This window comes from Syngnathoides biaculeatus, chromosome 16 (assembly GCF_019802595.1).
Source record: "Syngnathoides biaculeatus isolate LvHL_M chromosome 16, ASM1980259v1, whole genome shotgun sequence".
Taxonomy (NCBI): domain Eukaryota; kingdom Metazoa; phylum Chordata; class Actinopteri; order Syngnathiformes; family Syngnathidae; genus Syngnathoides; species Syngnathoides biaculeatus.
Window position 1 is genome coordinate 17,441,409 of NC_084655.1, and position 16,123 is coordinate 17,457,531.

Sequence of the window (16,123 nt, forward strand, 5' to 3'; positions counted from 1 at the left end):
TCTGCACGAGTTGGAAATAAGATTTACATTATTCCGCCCAAACAAAAATTCCAAATGCTTTCTAGGGCATCATTCTGTGTTCATCCCATTAACGAGGTATTTTGTTTATTGAGTACAAGTAACAAACAGCAATACAATATATAGGCAATTTATTTAAAAAGAATGCAGACGTAAGAAGAGACGACGTAGCGCTGCGCGAGAGAAGCCCATCACGTGTAGAGTTCGAAGTCCAGTCTCTTGGAGTTGTAGAATTGCGAGCCTTCCTGGTCTAAGCGCCTGCAGTAGACGCCGCTGCTGAAGTAGCCTTCATCCACCCAGTCCTGGCCACACAACCAGAGGATTAGTTAGTGAGGAAGAAGCAAAGCAAATCTGGCATCTGTAAAGCTGACGGTGGGAAATTAAAGAGAAAATGCGATGAGGATTATTCCAAAGCGAAACCTACTATAAAGACATACCTAAAACAAAAAATAAGCAGTCTCCAGATTCATTTGGGAGTGTTTATGGACTTTAAATAGGTGCTGCTGTTTTGTTTACCACAACATTGAAACACCAATTGTTGTCCGTCTGTCCTGTGCATTTATCCAAGGGGCGTTGGATTTTTCTGTTTAGGTTGGCGACACTTGAAACGAGCTGAACGTGAGCGGAATGTCGTCACCAAACCCAGGAGACAGGCGAGCGTTCTTCTTGTGTATGCCGCAATAACTAGCAACACAACAGGTTGATGACTGGTTGAACCCAAATTTCCTGGGGGAAAAAATGATTTTGGTTGTCTGGATAAAGGTTAAACAGAGTGGACCCCCGCTACCCGTGGGGGATGGACAACAGATCTGACAGAGAATAGCGAAAATCTATAGATAATTAACAACCATTACAATTGCATTTGGGGGGAAAAAAAAGTTCAGCGCCCCCCCCAAAAAAAAATAAAAAATCTTGAATTGTTTTCCATAAAAACAGGGGCTGCACCACATTTAAAAAAAATACAAAAAGGAGCAAAAATATAGCGATAAAAACTTCTAAACATGAAATATGTAAACACCAATGAAGCCTCAAGAAATTAGTTACCCTAATTAAAATTGAGCCATCTATTTGAGGAATGAATTAAGGCTCCCCCAACAACAAATAGATGACTGGTACTCTGGTGATGATTAAAGGCTTAAGAACAAAACCCATCCAAACAATGCCTCCCCCAAATGGTTATAAATGTCTATATCAGCGGTGCTTAATGCGTCGATCGCAATCTTGGTCGATCGTGGGACGGCGTGCCCAAAAAAAAAAAAAAAAAAAAAAAAAGACGCCAGCCAACGTTCTCTCTAAACTGCGCGCGTGCGTAATCGTCCACCGCTGATGCAGTCTTTTCGCAGATATTCTGCGTTGTGCGTAAAAAAAAAATCCAATGCAAATTGAAAGTATAACAGAGCTATTCACTTTGTGCCATTTTGCAATGTGATTCAATGAGTGAGGGAAGACTAGTTGTTACAGCCAACGGCACAATTCACATACGTACTGTAAAAAATGAAAGGAAGCCGCCACTGGTTTCTTTTAGGCAGCACACGGAACTTTCTCTAACAACGACCGCTTCTCCGCTACACTTTCTTTTTCCTAGTTTACCTTACACCTGCCCCTCACCCCCATTTTCTTCAAGTCGTACACTCATAATTACAAATGTTACAGTACTTACGCAGCCCATCAATGTGTTTCATAATGACAGCGTCCACCACCCCTGCTTTACTGAGCAACAGAGTCTGGACAACGTAGAGCAAAGACGAGCTGGACACGCTGCTCATGTTTACTTTCGATATTAATGGAGAAAGTTAAAAAACAAATGCTGTTGTTTTAAGATGCACTGACTGTCGGAGTATGTGAATAATCGAAGAAAGAGTGGTTAAACTTGACGAGATTTTCTCTTTTCCGAGTGGGAAAGGTCTGGTCTGAAGCCAAAGTAGAAAGTGCAGGATGAGATGGTGTGTCATTTTAAAATTCCACGTTGCCACGGCCTGATCCAGGATGAAAGCACAGACAATACAGTGCACAAAAAGCTAATTCTGTATTTTATATATAGGAGGCAACATAACAATCTAGCTCGCGTGAGGCTGGCTGCTTGAAAAGTAGATCTTAGGGTAAAAAACTCTGGGCACCCCTGGTCTATATTAATAGTTTGGAAACTATGATCCCAAAACACTTTCATCTAATTTCTAACTTATCTTACAACTTCACCCTTAAAAAAAAAAAGTCTCAGATGATTTGATTTTGAAAAATTGCACTAGATTTGCAAGGACGCTGGCTAGTACATCGCCTTCCCAATCCATAAAAATATGATTACTTACCTATTTCCCAGCGCAGTGGGAGTTGCAATAAAGACGCAAAAGTATTTCGTTACCCACGAGAAAATGTGTTTTTCAGTGAATGGGTGGGAGTGCACTGCAAAGGGATTCACTCCATGCAACCGCGAGCAGTCCGTCAGTGGTCTACCTGCATCTGCTGACTGGTGAAGGGCCCGTAGACCTCCGACTTGTCCTCGTTCTCCCACCTGTACTCCCACAAAACCTCCTCGCTCACTGCAAAGAGACAACGCGACATTCAATGAAATCGGTGCACTCGTGCAGCAAAGCGAGCAAGCGAGCATCGAACCTGTTTTGTCGTCCTTCTTCTCTTCGTCACGTCCGCCCCGCTTCTCGTCAAACTCCTCCCCGAACATGTCCAGTTTGTCCTCATCTTCCTCTTGCGCCGCCGACGCTGGTTGCTCTCTGCTCATGCTCTTGAGTGCGTACGCCAGCTTCTCTTGGGTTTGCTGGTAGATGCCGTACATGCCCGACGCCACCAGCCTGTCGGCAAGAGACGTGAGGCGGTCCAGCTTCTCCGTGTCCCGCTTGTTCTCCGGCGCACGCTCGCCGCCGTCCCGCAGTTTGCCCCTCTTGCGCCCGCCCAGGCCCCCAAGCCGCCGCAGCGCCCCCGTGACCGTCTCCCCCGGCAACAACAGTTCCACCAGCGCCTCTGTGAGCTGCTGCCGCGTGAAGGAGGCCAGGGGGTCCTCGGCGGGCTCGACCTCCTCTTCTTCCCCTTCCTCCTCCTCCTCGTTTTCGCCGCCTTCCTTCTTTTCTCGCTGCTCCTCCCGCTTCTTCTCCTCATCGGCCTCATCTTCATCACCTGCTCTGCGCTTGCGTTTGGCTCCGAGTCCTTTCTTCTTTTGTTTGAACGGCTGCTCTTTGATCCTCACCTAGAAAAAAAGGACAATTACAGAATTAATACTTTTTTATTTGTTCCTTGTGATCCTCAGTGGGAGGAACCAGAACACCTTTACAACCATTCATTCATTTTCTTTGATGCTTATCCTCACGAAGAGAAAACCAGAGTGCCCGGAGAAATCCCACCCAGGCACGGGGAGAACATGCAAGCTCCACACAGGCAGGTCCGGGATTGAACCCGGAACCTCAGAGCTGTGAGGTCAACGCTTTCCAGCTGATCCACCGTGCCGCCACTTTACAACCATGCACTTTCAAAATTAGGGATTTGTGAATTCCCATATAAGTAAATTATTATCCTCCTGCTCTCCGTTGCAGGGGGAAAAAAGCAGATCAAATCCTTACTTTGGCGCCACCTGGTGGGATAACTGTGTTGTTGTTTGATTTAATTGATTGATCATGATATGCATTTGCATTTGGGATGTCCTGTTTGTTGGCGGTTGTTGAATGCTTCTTGTACACTAGGGGTCACCAACGCGGTGCCCGCGGGCGAATGGTAGCCCACGAGGACCATATAAGGCGCCCGCGAGTTATGTTCCAAAAATACCATTGGCCACAAATTACCATTATTTGTGCTTTCACAAAGCATCCCACGTTTGGAGACGTAAATCCTGTTGCCGTCTGAAAAATGCGGCTAAAACCTAGAACTTCTGTTATGTCTGATGCACAAATACTACAGAAACTGTGTAAAAACATGATTGTGAGATGCAAATGACCAAAGTTGGAAAAATATTTCACTTGGCCGGGTTCTGTGCAAAATATAAATGCAGTCTACTGATGCAGGATGTGAAATTTGTGTGGAAGAGTCTAAAGAAGAAGGCCCTAATAGCACAGTTACCCAGTCGATATTGTCGAGCCAGTTGTCTCGGATCAGCTCCTCCTTTTTGATAAAGTAGTTCCCCTCTGAGTCAAAGTGTCCCTCCTGCATCTCCTCGTCCAGGTTGAAGGGCGTGATGGAAACGCCCTCATCGTAATCAATGGTGGCATTCTCTTGGCCTGAGACCCACAACGGACATCAAGTAAACAATTGATGGAAAATTAGCAAACAAGACAGTCCCACAACTTGCGGACATTACGAGACACCCACCGTCCACATCGTCGCTGGCCAAAATGTCATATTTGGTGCTCTGGGTGTCTTCCGCTTCATCCTCCTCGTCGCTGTCGAGGGAATGCTTGCCCTTGAACCTGGAGCCCGGGCCACTCGCCACCTCAAGCGTCGACTTCAGGATGCACAAAAAGTAACATTTCAAATCGTATCACCGCTTAAAATCATTCACAGGCTACCTGATAATATGTCTGTAGCCTGTTTGTGTCAAAATACTCTAAGGAATGGTGTGTGGATCTGAACCAATTAACCAAAAAAAAAAAAAAACAAGCCAGGGATCAAGATAGTAAACAAGGCACACATAGTGTCATTCAAAGGACGTGTCCACACTGTCATCTAATGAAAAAGTTGTTGCACGTGACATAACTTAAAAAGAACCTGCCCCACAACACAGAAACTCAGTGTGGGTTTGGGAATGTTAAAAAGCACAGCTGGCAAAAGTGGGGCGCAAGTGTAGAAGCAAGCGCGCACTCACACATTTTCAGAAGGAAGCTGATTTATTTACTTCCTTGTTTGATTTCATTTTTTAATCCCTGGGCAGGAACTCCAAACATACTGGACAACCACATAAGTCAATTCTTGAAGTCTTCAACTCGCCTCTGTGCCCAATTATCCATACATTCCAAAATTAAATTTATGAAATGAAGAAACAGGGACATACAGTAAATTACGAGAAATCTGCGTGATGTAATATTGCAAAAGTACCTTTTTGTTTGGGACCTCGTCTTCCAGGTCCAGCTCCCCACCGTCACCATCCGCAAACGTGACTTTCCTTTTGGGCATGTTGCTTGTTTTATTCCCAAAAACACAAGAGTATGAGGTGTAAGGGGAGAAAAGTGGACGAATATCGGTACGGCAATCACGTTAGCGTTGTTGCTAACATGTTAGCTTGCAGCAGGGAGGCGGCACATGCACGAATCCGAAGCACTGTGAGTTTATTTGGGTTAAGGTGACGCAGTGTTTGTTGGTGGATTAAATGTCACGTGGTGACGGCGTCAGTTTTATATATTTTAAAAAAGTAGCAAGAATCAACAAAAGGGGGAAAAATGTAACCTGATAGCGATGTTTTGCAAACGACGTATGCGCAGTTTTGTTCTTCTTCTGTGGTTTCTTATCCTTCTTCTACTTCGCAAAGGTTGTCCATGGAGATGCCACAGCGCCACCACACGTAAAGAGAGCAAACTGTTGGTCTAAAATTGCTTTGAATGTAATTTTCCTAATATTGTACAGTACTGTTGTTTGTGGTTCAGCTGGATAAAAAGGATCAGTGTTTGTCAAACAATGAGGAGCTGGGGTTGGGGGTGGCAAGGCAGGAGAAAGCTCACCTGATCCTCATATGAAAGAGAGAAAAGCCTTCAGCGCTGATAACAATAATTCAGAATAGTAGAGGCTGTAGGAGAATTAAACGTGTCTTAGATCACACGCACATCACATACTGGAGTAATTCACGAGTGATGCAGGATGCAGAAGTGGTCCGGCACCACTTCCAGGTGCCGCTTTTTCTTACTGAGCAACCACTCCATCGAGGGCCTTGACGCCACATCGCAGAGGATACAATGTGTCTGGGAGCTCTCACCAGGAAGTGGGCCAAAGTTATTTATATTTCAACACTTGTCCTCGGCCACACGATCAACGGGAAGTAACTTGAAACTTTGAAACCCAAACATTTAAGAGCGCCTGTTTCTCATGCTGAAGGAGAAAGAAGAGCGATAAGAAAACAAGTTTAATTCTTTTTTTTTTTAAATCAAGAACATTTTTGTGAGTGTGAAAATGATGCTCTGAGGGACTCAGCATTGACATAGGTGAGTTACGGATCTGCATAATACACAAGAGTGTTTGGTTTAGGTTTTGTGGATATTAGTTGGGTGGGAGGAAGAGTAGTGGTTGGGGATTTGAGTTCTTATCAAAATGAAAGCATATTCCCTTCATTTTAGTGTTGTTATGAAGCTCCACGTGAAGATTTTGACTCATTACCTGACCTGCACGTCACCAGTTGACAAAGAAGGATATCTCTTCAAAAAGGTCCCGAACCAAACGTGCAAAAGTCAGCTCAATTGGAAGCTTAACCCTCGAATAATCCCGTCATCCTCGCAGAAACAGCGAAACGGATCATACTGTCGGCGCTGGTTCGTCCTGAAAGGAAACCTGCTCTTCTACCAGGAGCGGCCCGCGGACCGCCGCCTGCTGGGCGTCATCGTGCTGGAGGGATGCGCCGTGCGGCGGGCGGCGGATGCCGTCCGACGCTTCTGCTTCGGCCTGGTCTTCCGGGGACCTGAACCGAAGAGGTACCACTTTGCGGCGGGGAATGAGGACGCTGCGGAGGGCTGGGTACGGGCCCTGCTGTCCGCCAGCCACTGCTACCTGTCGCTTCTACTGAGAGACCTGCATGTGCAGTACCAAGGTAGGGGACAATCTTCACCCTTGTCTTTAAACCTGAAGAGACTGGGTAAGAAAAATATCTGAATGGTAGTTGGGATCAAAAGGTAAGATTGAGGCTATCAAATCCAAGCAGATGATCTTCAAACTTGAATAGAGCAAAAATCTTTTGTTCAGTTCTTAAAGTCACATCAGAACACCTTTGAACTGGCTTCCGGCCTCGACCAAAAAGATTAAAGCCAAAAGAAGCCAAAATGTTGTCATGTATTTGTTCTTTTAAGTTCTTTAATGAACTTATTAAAACCATAAATCGGTAATAAATTCCAAAATGGTGTACTTTGTCATCTTTTTTGGCGTGGTACCAAAAAATAATCCTTCTCGTGACTCCTTTTGGCTTTTTTTTTTTTTTTTTTTTGCAGCCTTGAAACCCCACCAAGGTTTTGGTGAGTCTCCCCCCAGTAACTTGAACCTGGGACCACCGCCCCCATCCTCTTCCTCATCATTATCACCATCGGCAAAGGTCACCAAAAAGTCACCCAAGCCGCGGCACAGGCGGAACGCTCACGTCGCCACCTTGAACGTGCCGACGCCCCCGTCGTACGCCGGGCGAGCTCCGGTGAGTTCCGATCCGCGGGACCAGTTCTGCGAGCTGCACGAAATTTACGGCCAGGAGGTGAGGAAGGCCCGCCGGGAGTGGCTGACCGCTCGGCGCCCCCCGGGAGAGAACGTCCAAGAAGATCTTCTTAACCTGCCGTGAAAACTAAGAGTTTTTGGAGAGGAAGTGAGATGTCGGGGGGTTTGGATAACATATCGAAATTTATTTACAATGTGTTGTTCATAGTTTGGCGGCACAGTGGATCAGCTGGTAAAGTTGGCCTCACAGGTCTGAGGACCCGGGTACGATCTCGGCCTGTGTGGAGTTTGCTTGTTCTCCCCGTGCCTGCGTGGGTTTTTCCTCCGGGCACTCCGGTTTCCTCCCACATCCCCAAAACTGGACAGTTTAAATTTCCCCTAGGTGTGATTGTGAGTGTGACTGTCTCTATGTGCCCTGTGATTGGCTAGCAATCAGTTCAGAGTGTTCCCCGCCTCCTGCCCGTTGGCAGCTGGGATAGGCTGCAGCACCCCCTCGTGACCCTCGTGAGGATAAGCAGCAAAGAAAATGGATGGAAGGATGTTTATAGTTCATTTAATTACAATTATCCCTGCCTCCAAAACATACAAATATACCCCAGAATCAACCCAACATGGATATTTTTGGGGCACAAGGGTGACAGTCCTTTAAAAAAAAAAAAAAAAAAATCAATATTACGTAAATAAAATTGGAAAAAAATGCTTCGCAGAAGAATGGCATCACAGTATCGCAATTGAAAATGCCAAGTTGTAAAAAATGATTTTGGACAAAAAAAATTCCAGGCTCAAAGCGAGATCCAGCCGGCCACTGATCAGACGTACAAGTATAGAGTGGACGTATAACATGCGCGGGTTTTGCAAAATTCAAATTTCTCAACATGATCTACATCACCAGTGAAGATCGCGTCTTACCTCTCCGCTCCCGAGCCAGCGCTGTCGACCAAACAAGCGCGTGTGGTCTCACAACAAATCAGAGCCAAATACGGAGAAAGTGGATAGAAAACTGGGTCAAACAGAAGTAGCTGTCAGTGTGGGGGTGGGGGTGGGGGTGGGGTTTTTGGACACTCATATGACAAAATCAACTGAAGTGAAATTGGCACTTTTGCACTGAGTCCATGTTAGAGAGTCGCTCCATGGAGGTCTAAATGGACAAAATACAGAGTGTGGGTGTGGATTAGATTTATGGTTTGGGTTATGTTGGAAATTTTGGTTCATATTAGTGGTTGGAACATAATTTTCTCAAGGATGAGGCGTTTTTTTCCGCTAGTGCATCTTGAAACAATCATTATGTGGCTTGAAGGGAATATTCGTTAACGGTGGTTTTAAATTTCAACCGTCAGAGGTCGCTAAAAGTCCAGATAAAAAGTTTTGTCACTTTCTTTGGATGCAGTCATTACAATGGCGACGTTTCAAAAATAAATAAAATGTTCTAAAAACAAACAAAGCTCACATCTCGACAGTCACTTAAAAATATACACGAATTCAGACAAATACTTTACAATATTACAAAAGAGGATTTATGGATTGCTGATTACTATACCCCACCCCCCATCCACAAACACACTTTTTTTGTGCGTCTACTCATTATGGTCATGCCATTGAAATTCATTGTTACTGTGAAATGATTTCAGAATTTGTTTTTCAAGGACATCGGAAATTGGCCAAAATGACCTTTAAACCAAAATGGCAGACTCTCTGTGTATAATCAGGCATGAGCTCAATGTCTTTTCGTGGGTCTCCCCATGATGATTGTGGCAACCGAATTTCAGGCTTCAGCTCCCATCTATCTATCTATCTATCTATCTATCTATCTATCTATCTATCTATATCTATCTATCTATCTATCTATCTATCTATCTATCTATCTATCTATCTATCTATCTATCTATCTATCTATCTATCTATCTATCTATCTATCTATCTATCTATCTATCTATCTATCTATCTATCTATCTATCTATCTATCTATCTATCTATCCAACGTTATCTCTGTAGCCAATCCATAAATTTACGAGGCTTCGTCGGTGTGAGAAAATGAATTACAATGTGTCAGACACTTGAACGCACCATTAACCTGTGATCTCTGCCTGGCGTCCCTTTTTGTGCAAAGGTGTGACTTTGCTGCTCGGCATTTTTGCACCCTTTTACCAACCGTGACACCTGCTCACCCTACCCCCCGGCCCCCTGCCCACTCCTCTGGTACCCTGGCCCGGGCCCCTCCCAGGCCGCAATATAAGGGGATTACTCGGCGTGTCGCGAGCGATGGCATCAGACATTCGCTGGAGAAGGGGGACAGCTGGGAGTGACCAAAATAGCAAAATAAACTTGAGCTGCTACCAAGGCGACGAGGGGGTGGCGGATGAGTGGTGGGCTTGAACCCTCACTAGCAAAACGCTTTCCCCTGAAAGTCTTTTTGCGTCCCAATTTTCCCGTGGCTAATCCGCGCTCATTTCATTAACGAACCAGCTGTCGGTGGAGGCTATTATTGGCTGTTTATGTTTCCACGCATCCTTTTTTTTTCACCTGTCGCATCACGTTCACCTCTTAAACGCTCACAATTTGGAACGGTTTGTTTATCCTGGCACGTCCCGAGCCTGGCCCACGCCTGACCCCCTGTCGCTTTGTGGAGAGGCTGACCTTTGAACCCGGCCTAATGTAACTGTCAACACTTCGTCAGATAAATGATCTATGACGCCACGCTGTCATTTAGGCTTAAATGACTTTGTTTTTATTTTTATTTTTTCTTCACGGTGCTAAAACACAGGGTGTCCAAAGTGTAGCAAGAGGCTCTTTGGCACCTATGGATATTTTTTGCCAGGCCCACTGCATATTGTAAAAGATGACACTGGAGCAACATGAAATTTGGTAAGCATGAGTAGTCCCTCAATCTATCTGAAGATAAGCTATCTGAAGAAGCCACGACCGAAAAGACAAGAATTCTGCCATTGTGGTTTGAAGTGACCATTTTGAGGGCATTATGTCCATTTTTTGGGGTCCTTCAAAGACGGACTATGCCTTGAAATGTTTTAATAACTCACACCCCAAACTCAGTTTCACTTAGAAGCATGAAATATGGGGATGATAGATAGATAGATAGAGATAGATAGATAGATAGATAGATAGATAGATAGATAGATAGATAGATAGATAGATAGATAGATAGATAGATAGATAGATAGAGATAGATAGATAGATAGATAGATAGATAGATAGATAGATATAGATAGATAGATAGATAGATAGATAGGATTTTGCATTCTGCCTCAAGGCAATATTCAATCTAATTTGGGGACCCAAAGGACAGTCAAAAAATACTTTTATATAAATTGATATATAACTACATATGAATAACACTTACATGAAATATTATGTTTATTATGCACGTTTCGAAATATTTTACATCGTTTTCCGACATTTTGCACCAGCATGACCTAAGATAAAATGTCCTCATCTTATAGATGTAAAGTTGAATTATTTTTTACGACATATTTTTGATAAATTAGGTTTGATGACAGTTATGGGGATTGATGGTAAAGATGAATATTTGTAGCAGGTGTGGAAAAAAATGTTGATATAGTCCCTAAAAATGACAACTAAAGCAAAGATTTGGATTGAAATAACATATCTTGGAGGGAAATAAATCAATAAGTCGACTTTAAATTGATATTATGCTTGTATTAGTAAATAATTAGGAACTAATACAAGCATAACTAATTAGTTCATGTATTGATACCACTTTATTACATATAGCTAGGTCATTGTGGAATGTTTGCATATTATTGATAAATTACATTTATGGAGATTCAAGGTAAAGATGAATTTTTGTAACAGGTGTGTAAAAAAATACGTTAATTCAACACCTAAAAATTACAAATAAAGCAAAAATTTGGATTGAAATAACATATTTTGGAGGGAAAGAAATCAATACGTCAAATTGTATTGATATTATGCTTGTATTAGTTCATGTATTGAAATTTATAACATCGGGTTCATTCTGAAATGTTTTTATGTTGGGATTTTGATTTAAAATAGAGATGTACATTAAATATATGGAATCTGTTATTTTTTTGCTGCTATATTTTCTTTTATCAGGGGAGTATGACAACTAAATTATTATCATTATACCAAGGAGCCTATTAGAATTTTTTTTTCTGTGACATCATGAAGCATGACAGGATTCCATCCGGGGCCACGGTAGCCGTGCACATAAACGGTCAAGGCGGCGTGGGTCGCGTGCTCCCGTCCCACAACCCTGACACCCCACCGAGCGAAGACCCAAAAATAAAGGGGGCGAGGGTCGGCGTGGAAGACAAGGAAGAAGCAGGGCGGAGGGAGCGCCGGGTCCTCCGGTCCTCCGAGCATCCGTGTCCTCGATGTCCTTATTTGTCCACGTGGGACGGGGGACCTGCCTCAAGCTCCCCCGGCTATCAGGTTGACTTAATTCCAAGACGCCCCTCGTCTATTTCGGCTCTCCTGTAAGGGGATACGCCGTCGCCGCCATTCTGTCTCCCTCGGGTTTCGCCATCCGTTCGTCCCCTAAGCATCCTCCCCTCTCGCTCTCTTTTTTCATCCCCCATCCAAACTTGAGGCTGTGGCTAAAGTTAGACGAGGCGGCCCAGGGCTATATAAGCCCCCCGGGGGCAGAGGACCAACGCGGCTTCACCTTCTCTTCTCTTTCTTCATCGTCCCAAACCACCGCTCTCAGCCTCTCGTGATGGTGAGTAGCAGACCTGCCGACGTGGACTTTACATTCTGGATTTCCTTTGTTTTGTTTTGTTTTTTCTCATGTGGTTTGAGGATGCAAAATGTATCATTAATATGACGGACCTCTGGAGCAAGGACCGTACCTTTAAGATTTGTTTGCAAGGTTGCCCGGATTGGTAGGAAAAGGTGTGTAAGCGAGTAAAAGTGACGAAACAAGAAGGTGAAAGGAAGTCACAAAAGGAAGTCAAAGCAAATAGTTCAGTTATCAAAAACCTGGTAAAGTTTTAGTCAAAAAAGAAAAGTGCCTAAGTAAGCAAAAATAAGGAAGTTAAGTAAACAAACAGGTTGGCCACAGTAACTACGTATACAAGCTTTTTTTTTTTTTTTAAAAAAAGCAAGTAAATATGTAAGTACTGTAAACAGACAAGCAAGTAGGTAAGCAAGCATGTGAAGCAAGTAACGTATATTTCCGCACTATAAGGTGCACCGCATTATAAGGCGCACCTTCAACGAATGGCCTATTTTAAGACTTTTTTACATTTATAAGACGCACCGCATTATAAGGCGCATAGCATAGACGCTACAGTATAGGCTGGGGTTACGTTATGTGTCCATTAGACGGAGCTGCACTAAAGGCTCAATAGTGATCCATATATAAGGCGCGCCGGATTATAAGGCGCACCGTCGGCTTTTGAGAAAATGAAAGGCTTTTAGGTGCGCCTTATAGTGTGGAAAATACGGTAAGTAAAGGTATGCGTGTGAATAAATGTGCAAATACTTTGCAAAATAAAAATAAAAAGGTGTGTAAAAGTGAGAATCTTGGTAGAATTAAAAGAATTAAAGACGCAAGCAGCACTAAAAGTAAGTAATTTAGTCAAATTAACTCAGTTAATAGGCAAGTAACTGAGTAAATACTCAAGTAGGAAAAACAAAATGTAAAGCTAGCAAGTATGAGTGGGCAACTAAAATTGAGTGAGTAAGTAAGCAAGATGTAAGCAAGAATACAAGTACAAGTAGATTTGTAAGGAAGCCAAAGAAGGTAATCAAGCAAGTAAAAGTATGCACTGTACATGTTGGCAAAAGTAAAAGTGTAAGAAAGTAAGTAGCCAAGGAGTCAAGAGTACGTAAGATAAGGAAGAAAGATAATCACATGTAAAATGTAAAGAATGATTTGACGGAAGAAGTTACTCATCTATAACGAAGTAATTAATTAAGTAAGTAACATCTTGTACTTTTCACCCTAAATTTGGTCTGCAGGCACCCAAGAAGCCCAAGAGGAGGCAGGCAGCCGGAGACAGCGGCTCCTCCAACGTCTTCTCCATGTTTGAGCAGAGTCAGATCCAGGAGTACAAGGAGGTGAGAACACCCCCGAAATTCGAACGACCGTCAGCCCGTTCGCCGGCTTTCGCTTCTTTTCCGCCGTAAAGCCGAATTTGAGTTTCTCCAAGCGCGGGATCGACTTTCACCGCAGTCGTTGTTTGTCCTGTGCACACCAAACGCCACAAAACCTTTTACACTTCCAACAAGCATGTCGTTTGCACGGGGATGAAATGTCCCACACCTCCTTCCTGTTTTGGTTACCTTTGACCTCCACAGTCCCAGCTATTACAATTACACCACGATACCAGCACTGTCCATAAACACAGCGGTGATCGCATTTAAGACTATCTTCGATCGTGACGCCATTTTCTGAGAATGATTAGCGCGGCTGGGATCCTAATCACAGATCTTGAGTGTCAGCCGAAGAAGATCACACAGCTGCTCCCTCGTCTGTCCCGAATTAACTCGTAACGGAAGCCGGCGCAGGCGCTTTTAGGAATGCGACTACGGTACCGCAAGGATCTCGCTCCAGTAAGGGGAGAATCTTATTGACAAGCGTCCAGACGGTTTTAGCTTATCCACGTCGACGCAAGCTAGAACCAAATATAACTTTGGTGTCCTTCACGTTCCCGTCAATTTGTCTCCTCTCAGGCTTTCACAATCATCGACCAGAACAGAGACGGCATCATCAGCAAAGATGATTTGAGGGATGTTCTGGCCTCTTTGGGTGAGTTCCTCAAACACAAAAACCGACTCAAATGGCTTGACGGGACCACAGATCACAAAAATCAAAGACAAAGACGCCTGCAGTCAAGACCCCTGATCCGGACAAAGAACATTTTTAGAAAATGCATTAAAATGGAAGAAAACATGAAAGTCCATTGAATGATATAAAATGCCGCCGGTGGACACCTCAGGGGGGATGTGGTCCTCTTTAGGTCTTGTCAGTCAATGCAGAATCCTTCACAGAAATAGCCACGCTTTGCAGGGAGAGGAACTAGCTGTGGTTTAACCAAACAGACTTGGGTCAAAATCTAAACATTTCGTCCAATTTAGCTGCAACAATTTCTGCAGGGAGTACTGGAGCTCGAACGCGAACCCGCGATGCGTTGCGGAACGTGTGTTTTGCCGGTCTCGAGTAATCAATCCTGACCTTTCGCCGTCCCGGCTGCAGGCCAGCTGAACACCAAGAACGAGGAGCTGGAGGCCATGATCAAAGAGGCCAGCGGCCCCATCAACTTCACCGTCTTCCTCACCATGTTCGGCGAGAAGCTGAAGGGTACGTTTTGAGCTCCTTTACGCCAACATACAGGAAATTGAAATTATTATGATTTTTTTTTTTTAAATTATGACCTTGTTTTCTCCCCAGGCGCTGACCCCGAGGACGTCATTCTTGCCGCCTTCAAGGTCCTGGACCCCGAGGGTACCGGAACCATCAAGAAGCAGTTGTGAGTTTCTCGTCTTCATTTTCCATTTTTTTAAAAGTAGAACTTGCCCACATCCCCAAAACAGGTTAAACGGAGACTCTAAATTGTCCGTAGGTGTGGATTTGAGTATGAAAGTTTGTCTGTTTCTATGTGCCCTGCGATTGGCTGGCAACCAGTTCAGGGTGTACCCCACCTCCTGCCTGATGATAGTTGGGATAGGCTCCAGCACTCCTGTGACCCTTGTGAGGGTAAGCGGCTTAGAAAATGGATGGATGGATGGACTTGTCCTCATTATGGTGATAGGCAAGCCGGAGCCTGTTTCAGCAGACCTTGGGTGACTCTCGAGACTTCTTGTCCATATTTGTCTCCTCTTTTATCATCTTTTATTGTTGAAACTGATTCTGCGGTGCAGTAACAGCCAAAGAAAAAGCGAAACTTTATTAGTAAATATGCAGTAACTGCAAACGAGTATCATTGATTCTATTTTGACGTTTTTTTGTGTGTGTGTGTGTCCTCAGCCTCGAGGAGCTCCTGACCACTCAGTGCGACAGGTTCTCCAAGGAGGAGGTAAAACCGGATGAGTTTTATTTACAGCATTTAGTCAGTCGTGCGCAAATGTTACTTTTGCGAAACATAAACTTCAACGGGTTGTAAAAAGTTACCTGGAAAGACTAAGTCATGTCAGGAAATAGCATCGGTATTACGTCAATACACCAGCCGGTTGTGATTTAGCGCTGCCAACCTACCACAGAAGAAGACAAAAGAAAAGGAACTGAATATATTTGTTTAACATATCAGTAAAAATGTTGCAATGTTTGCTTGTTTGTTTTTTTTACTCTGACATTGCATAGCCTAATGCTAAGATGCCACCGACTACGCGTGGCCAAATGTATTTCGATATCAGTTGTGGCCCTCGACCCCCACCGTTCCCACCCCTGCTTTCCAGATCTGACTACGGGTAGTCGCCTTTTGTTTTTGTTTTTTTTTCCCCAACTCTTCCACTAACTTCTTGCTGTCGTCCCCGCAGATCAAGAACATGTGGGCCGCCTTCCCCCCTGACGTCGCGGGCAACGTAGACTACAAGAACATCTGCTACGTCATCACACACGGAGAGGAGAAGGAGGAGTAAGAAGACCAGAAGAAAGACGAGAAATCCCTTCGCTTTTTCCTGCCTCTCCCCTCCCTCCTCCTTCCCTGTCTGCCTCCCTCCATCATACCCTCCGTGTATACCCACGGGGGTCCCCACCATGCCCTATTCCCCCCCCTTCTCTCATTCAAAGCAGAGACTCGCGGGGGCTCACGGGATGTCTGTGTCGGCTTGC

General features: G+C 44.3%; 3 protein-coding genes across 4 annotated transcripts; 2 read left to right on the forward strand and 1 right to left on the reverse strand.

Annotated features, from left to right (window-relative positions):
- Positions 1–88: 88 nt before the first annotated feature.
- Positions 89–5,528, reverse strand: cd2bp2 (CD2 (cytoplasmic tail) binding protein 2). The gene is made up of 7 exons (XM_061847254.1): positions 5,398–5,528; positions 5,050–5,131; positions 4,327–4,459; positions 4,078–4,235; positions 2,629–3,214; positions 2,470–2,555; positions 89–320 (listed from the first exon to the last, which is right to left on the reverse strand). The coding sequence occupies exons 2-7, from the start codon at positions 5,125–5,127 to the stop codon at positions 210–212; spliced, it is 1,152 nt and encodes a 383-aa protein (XP_061703238.1). The 5' UTR covers positions 5,128–5,131; positions 5,398–5,528; the 3' UTR covers positions 89–209.
- A 356-nt stretch (positions 5,529–5,884) lies between these two features.
- Positions 5,885–11,839, forward strand: pheta2 (PH domain containing endocytic trafficking adaptor 2). 2 transcript variants are annotated; one of them, XM_061845741.1, is made up of 4 exons: positions 5,885–6,146; positions 6,279–6,745; positions 7,140–7,336; positions 11,518–11,839. In XM_061845741.1, the coding sequence occupies exons 2-4, from the start codon at positions 6,286–6,288 to the stop codon at positions 11,827–11,829; spliced, it is 969 nt and encodes a 322-aa protein (XP_061701725.1). In that variant the 5' UTR covers positions 5,885–6,146; positions 6,279–6,285; the 3' UTR covers positions 11,830–11,839. The 2 variants fall into 2 exon arrangements, with proteins under 2 accessions (XP_061701725.1, XP_061701726.1); XM_061845742.1 differs by lacking the exon at positions 11,518–11,839 and having other exon boundaries at positions 6,279–6,366; positions 6,439–6,745; positions 7,140–9,171.
- Positions 11,840–11,929: 90 nt separating this feature from the next.
- Positions 11,930–15,965, forward strand: mylpfa (myosin light chain, phosphorylatable, fast skeletal muscle a). The gene is made up of 7 exons (XM_061845743.1): positions 11,930–12,067; positions 13,312–13,410; positions 14,026–14,101; positions 14,549–14,653; positions 14,744–14,822; positions 15,320–15,368; positions 15,829–15,965. The coding sequence occupies exons 1-7, from the start codon at positions 12,065–12,067 to the stop codon at positions 15,928–15,930; spliced, it is 513 nt and encodes a 170-aa protein (XP_061701727.1). The 5' UTR covers positions 11,930–12,064; the 3' UTR covers positions 15,931–15,965.
- The last annotated feature ends 158 nt before the right edge of the window (positions 15,966–16,123 follow it).

Excerpts from the sequence above, each read along its gene's own strand:
- pheta2 (XM_061845741.1), top strand. The coding sequence starts at position 6,286 with ATGAAGCTCCACGTGAAGATTTTGACTCATTACCTGACCTGCACGTCA. Across the intron at positions 6,746-7,139 it reads CCTGCATGTGCAGTACCAAG|CCTTGAAACCCCACCAAGGT; the intron begins GTAGGGGACAAT and ends TTTTTTTTGCAG. Across the intron at positions 7,337-11,517 it reads CGTACGCCGGGCGAGCTCCG|CATGACAGGATTCCATCCGG; the intron begins GTGAGTTCCGAT and ends GACATCATGAAG.
- mylpfa (XM_061845743.1), top strand. Across the intron at positions 13,411-14,025 it reads AGATCCAGGAGTACAAGGAG|GCTTTCACAATCATCGACCA; the intron begins GTGAGAACACCC and ends GTCTCCTCTCAG. Across the intron at positions 14,654-14,743 it reads GTTCGGCGAGAAGCTGAAGG|GCGCTGACCCCGAGGACGTC; the intron begins GTACGTTTTGAG and ends TTTTCTCCCCAG.
- cd2bp2 (XM_061847254.1), bottom strand. The coding sequence starts at position 5,127 with ATGCCCAAAAGGAAAGTCACGTTTGCGGATGGTGACGGTGGGGAGCTG. Across the intron at positions 4,460-5,049 it reads ACGAGGTCCCAAACAAAAAG|TCGACGCTTGAGGTGGCGAG; the intron begins GTACTTTTGCAA and ends TGCATCCTGAAG. Across the intron at positions 2,556-2,628 it reads GAAGAAGGACGACAAAACAG|TGAGCGAGGAGGTTTTGTGG; the intron begins GTTCGATGCTCG and ends GTCTCTTTGCAG.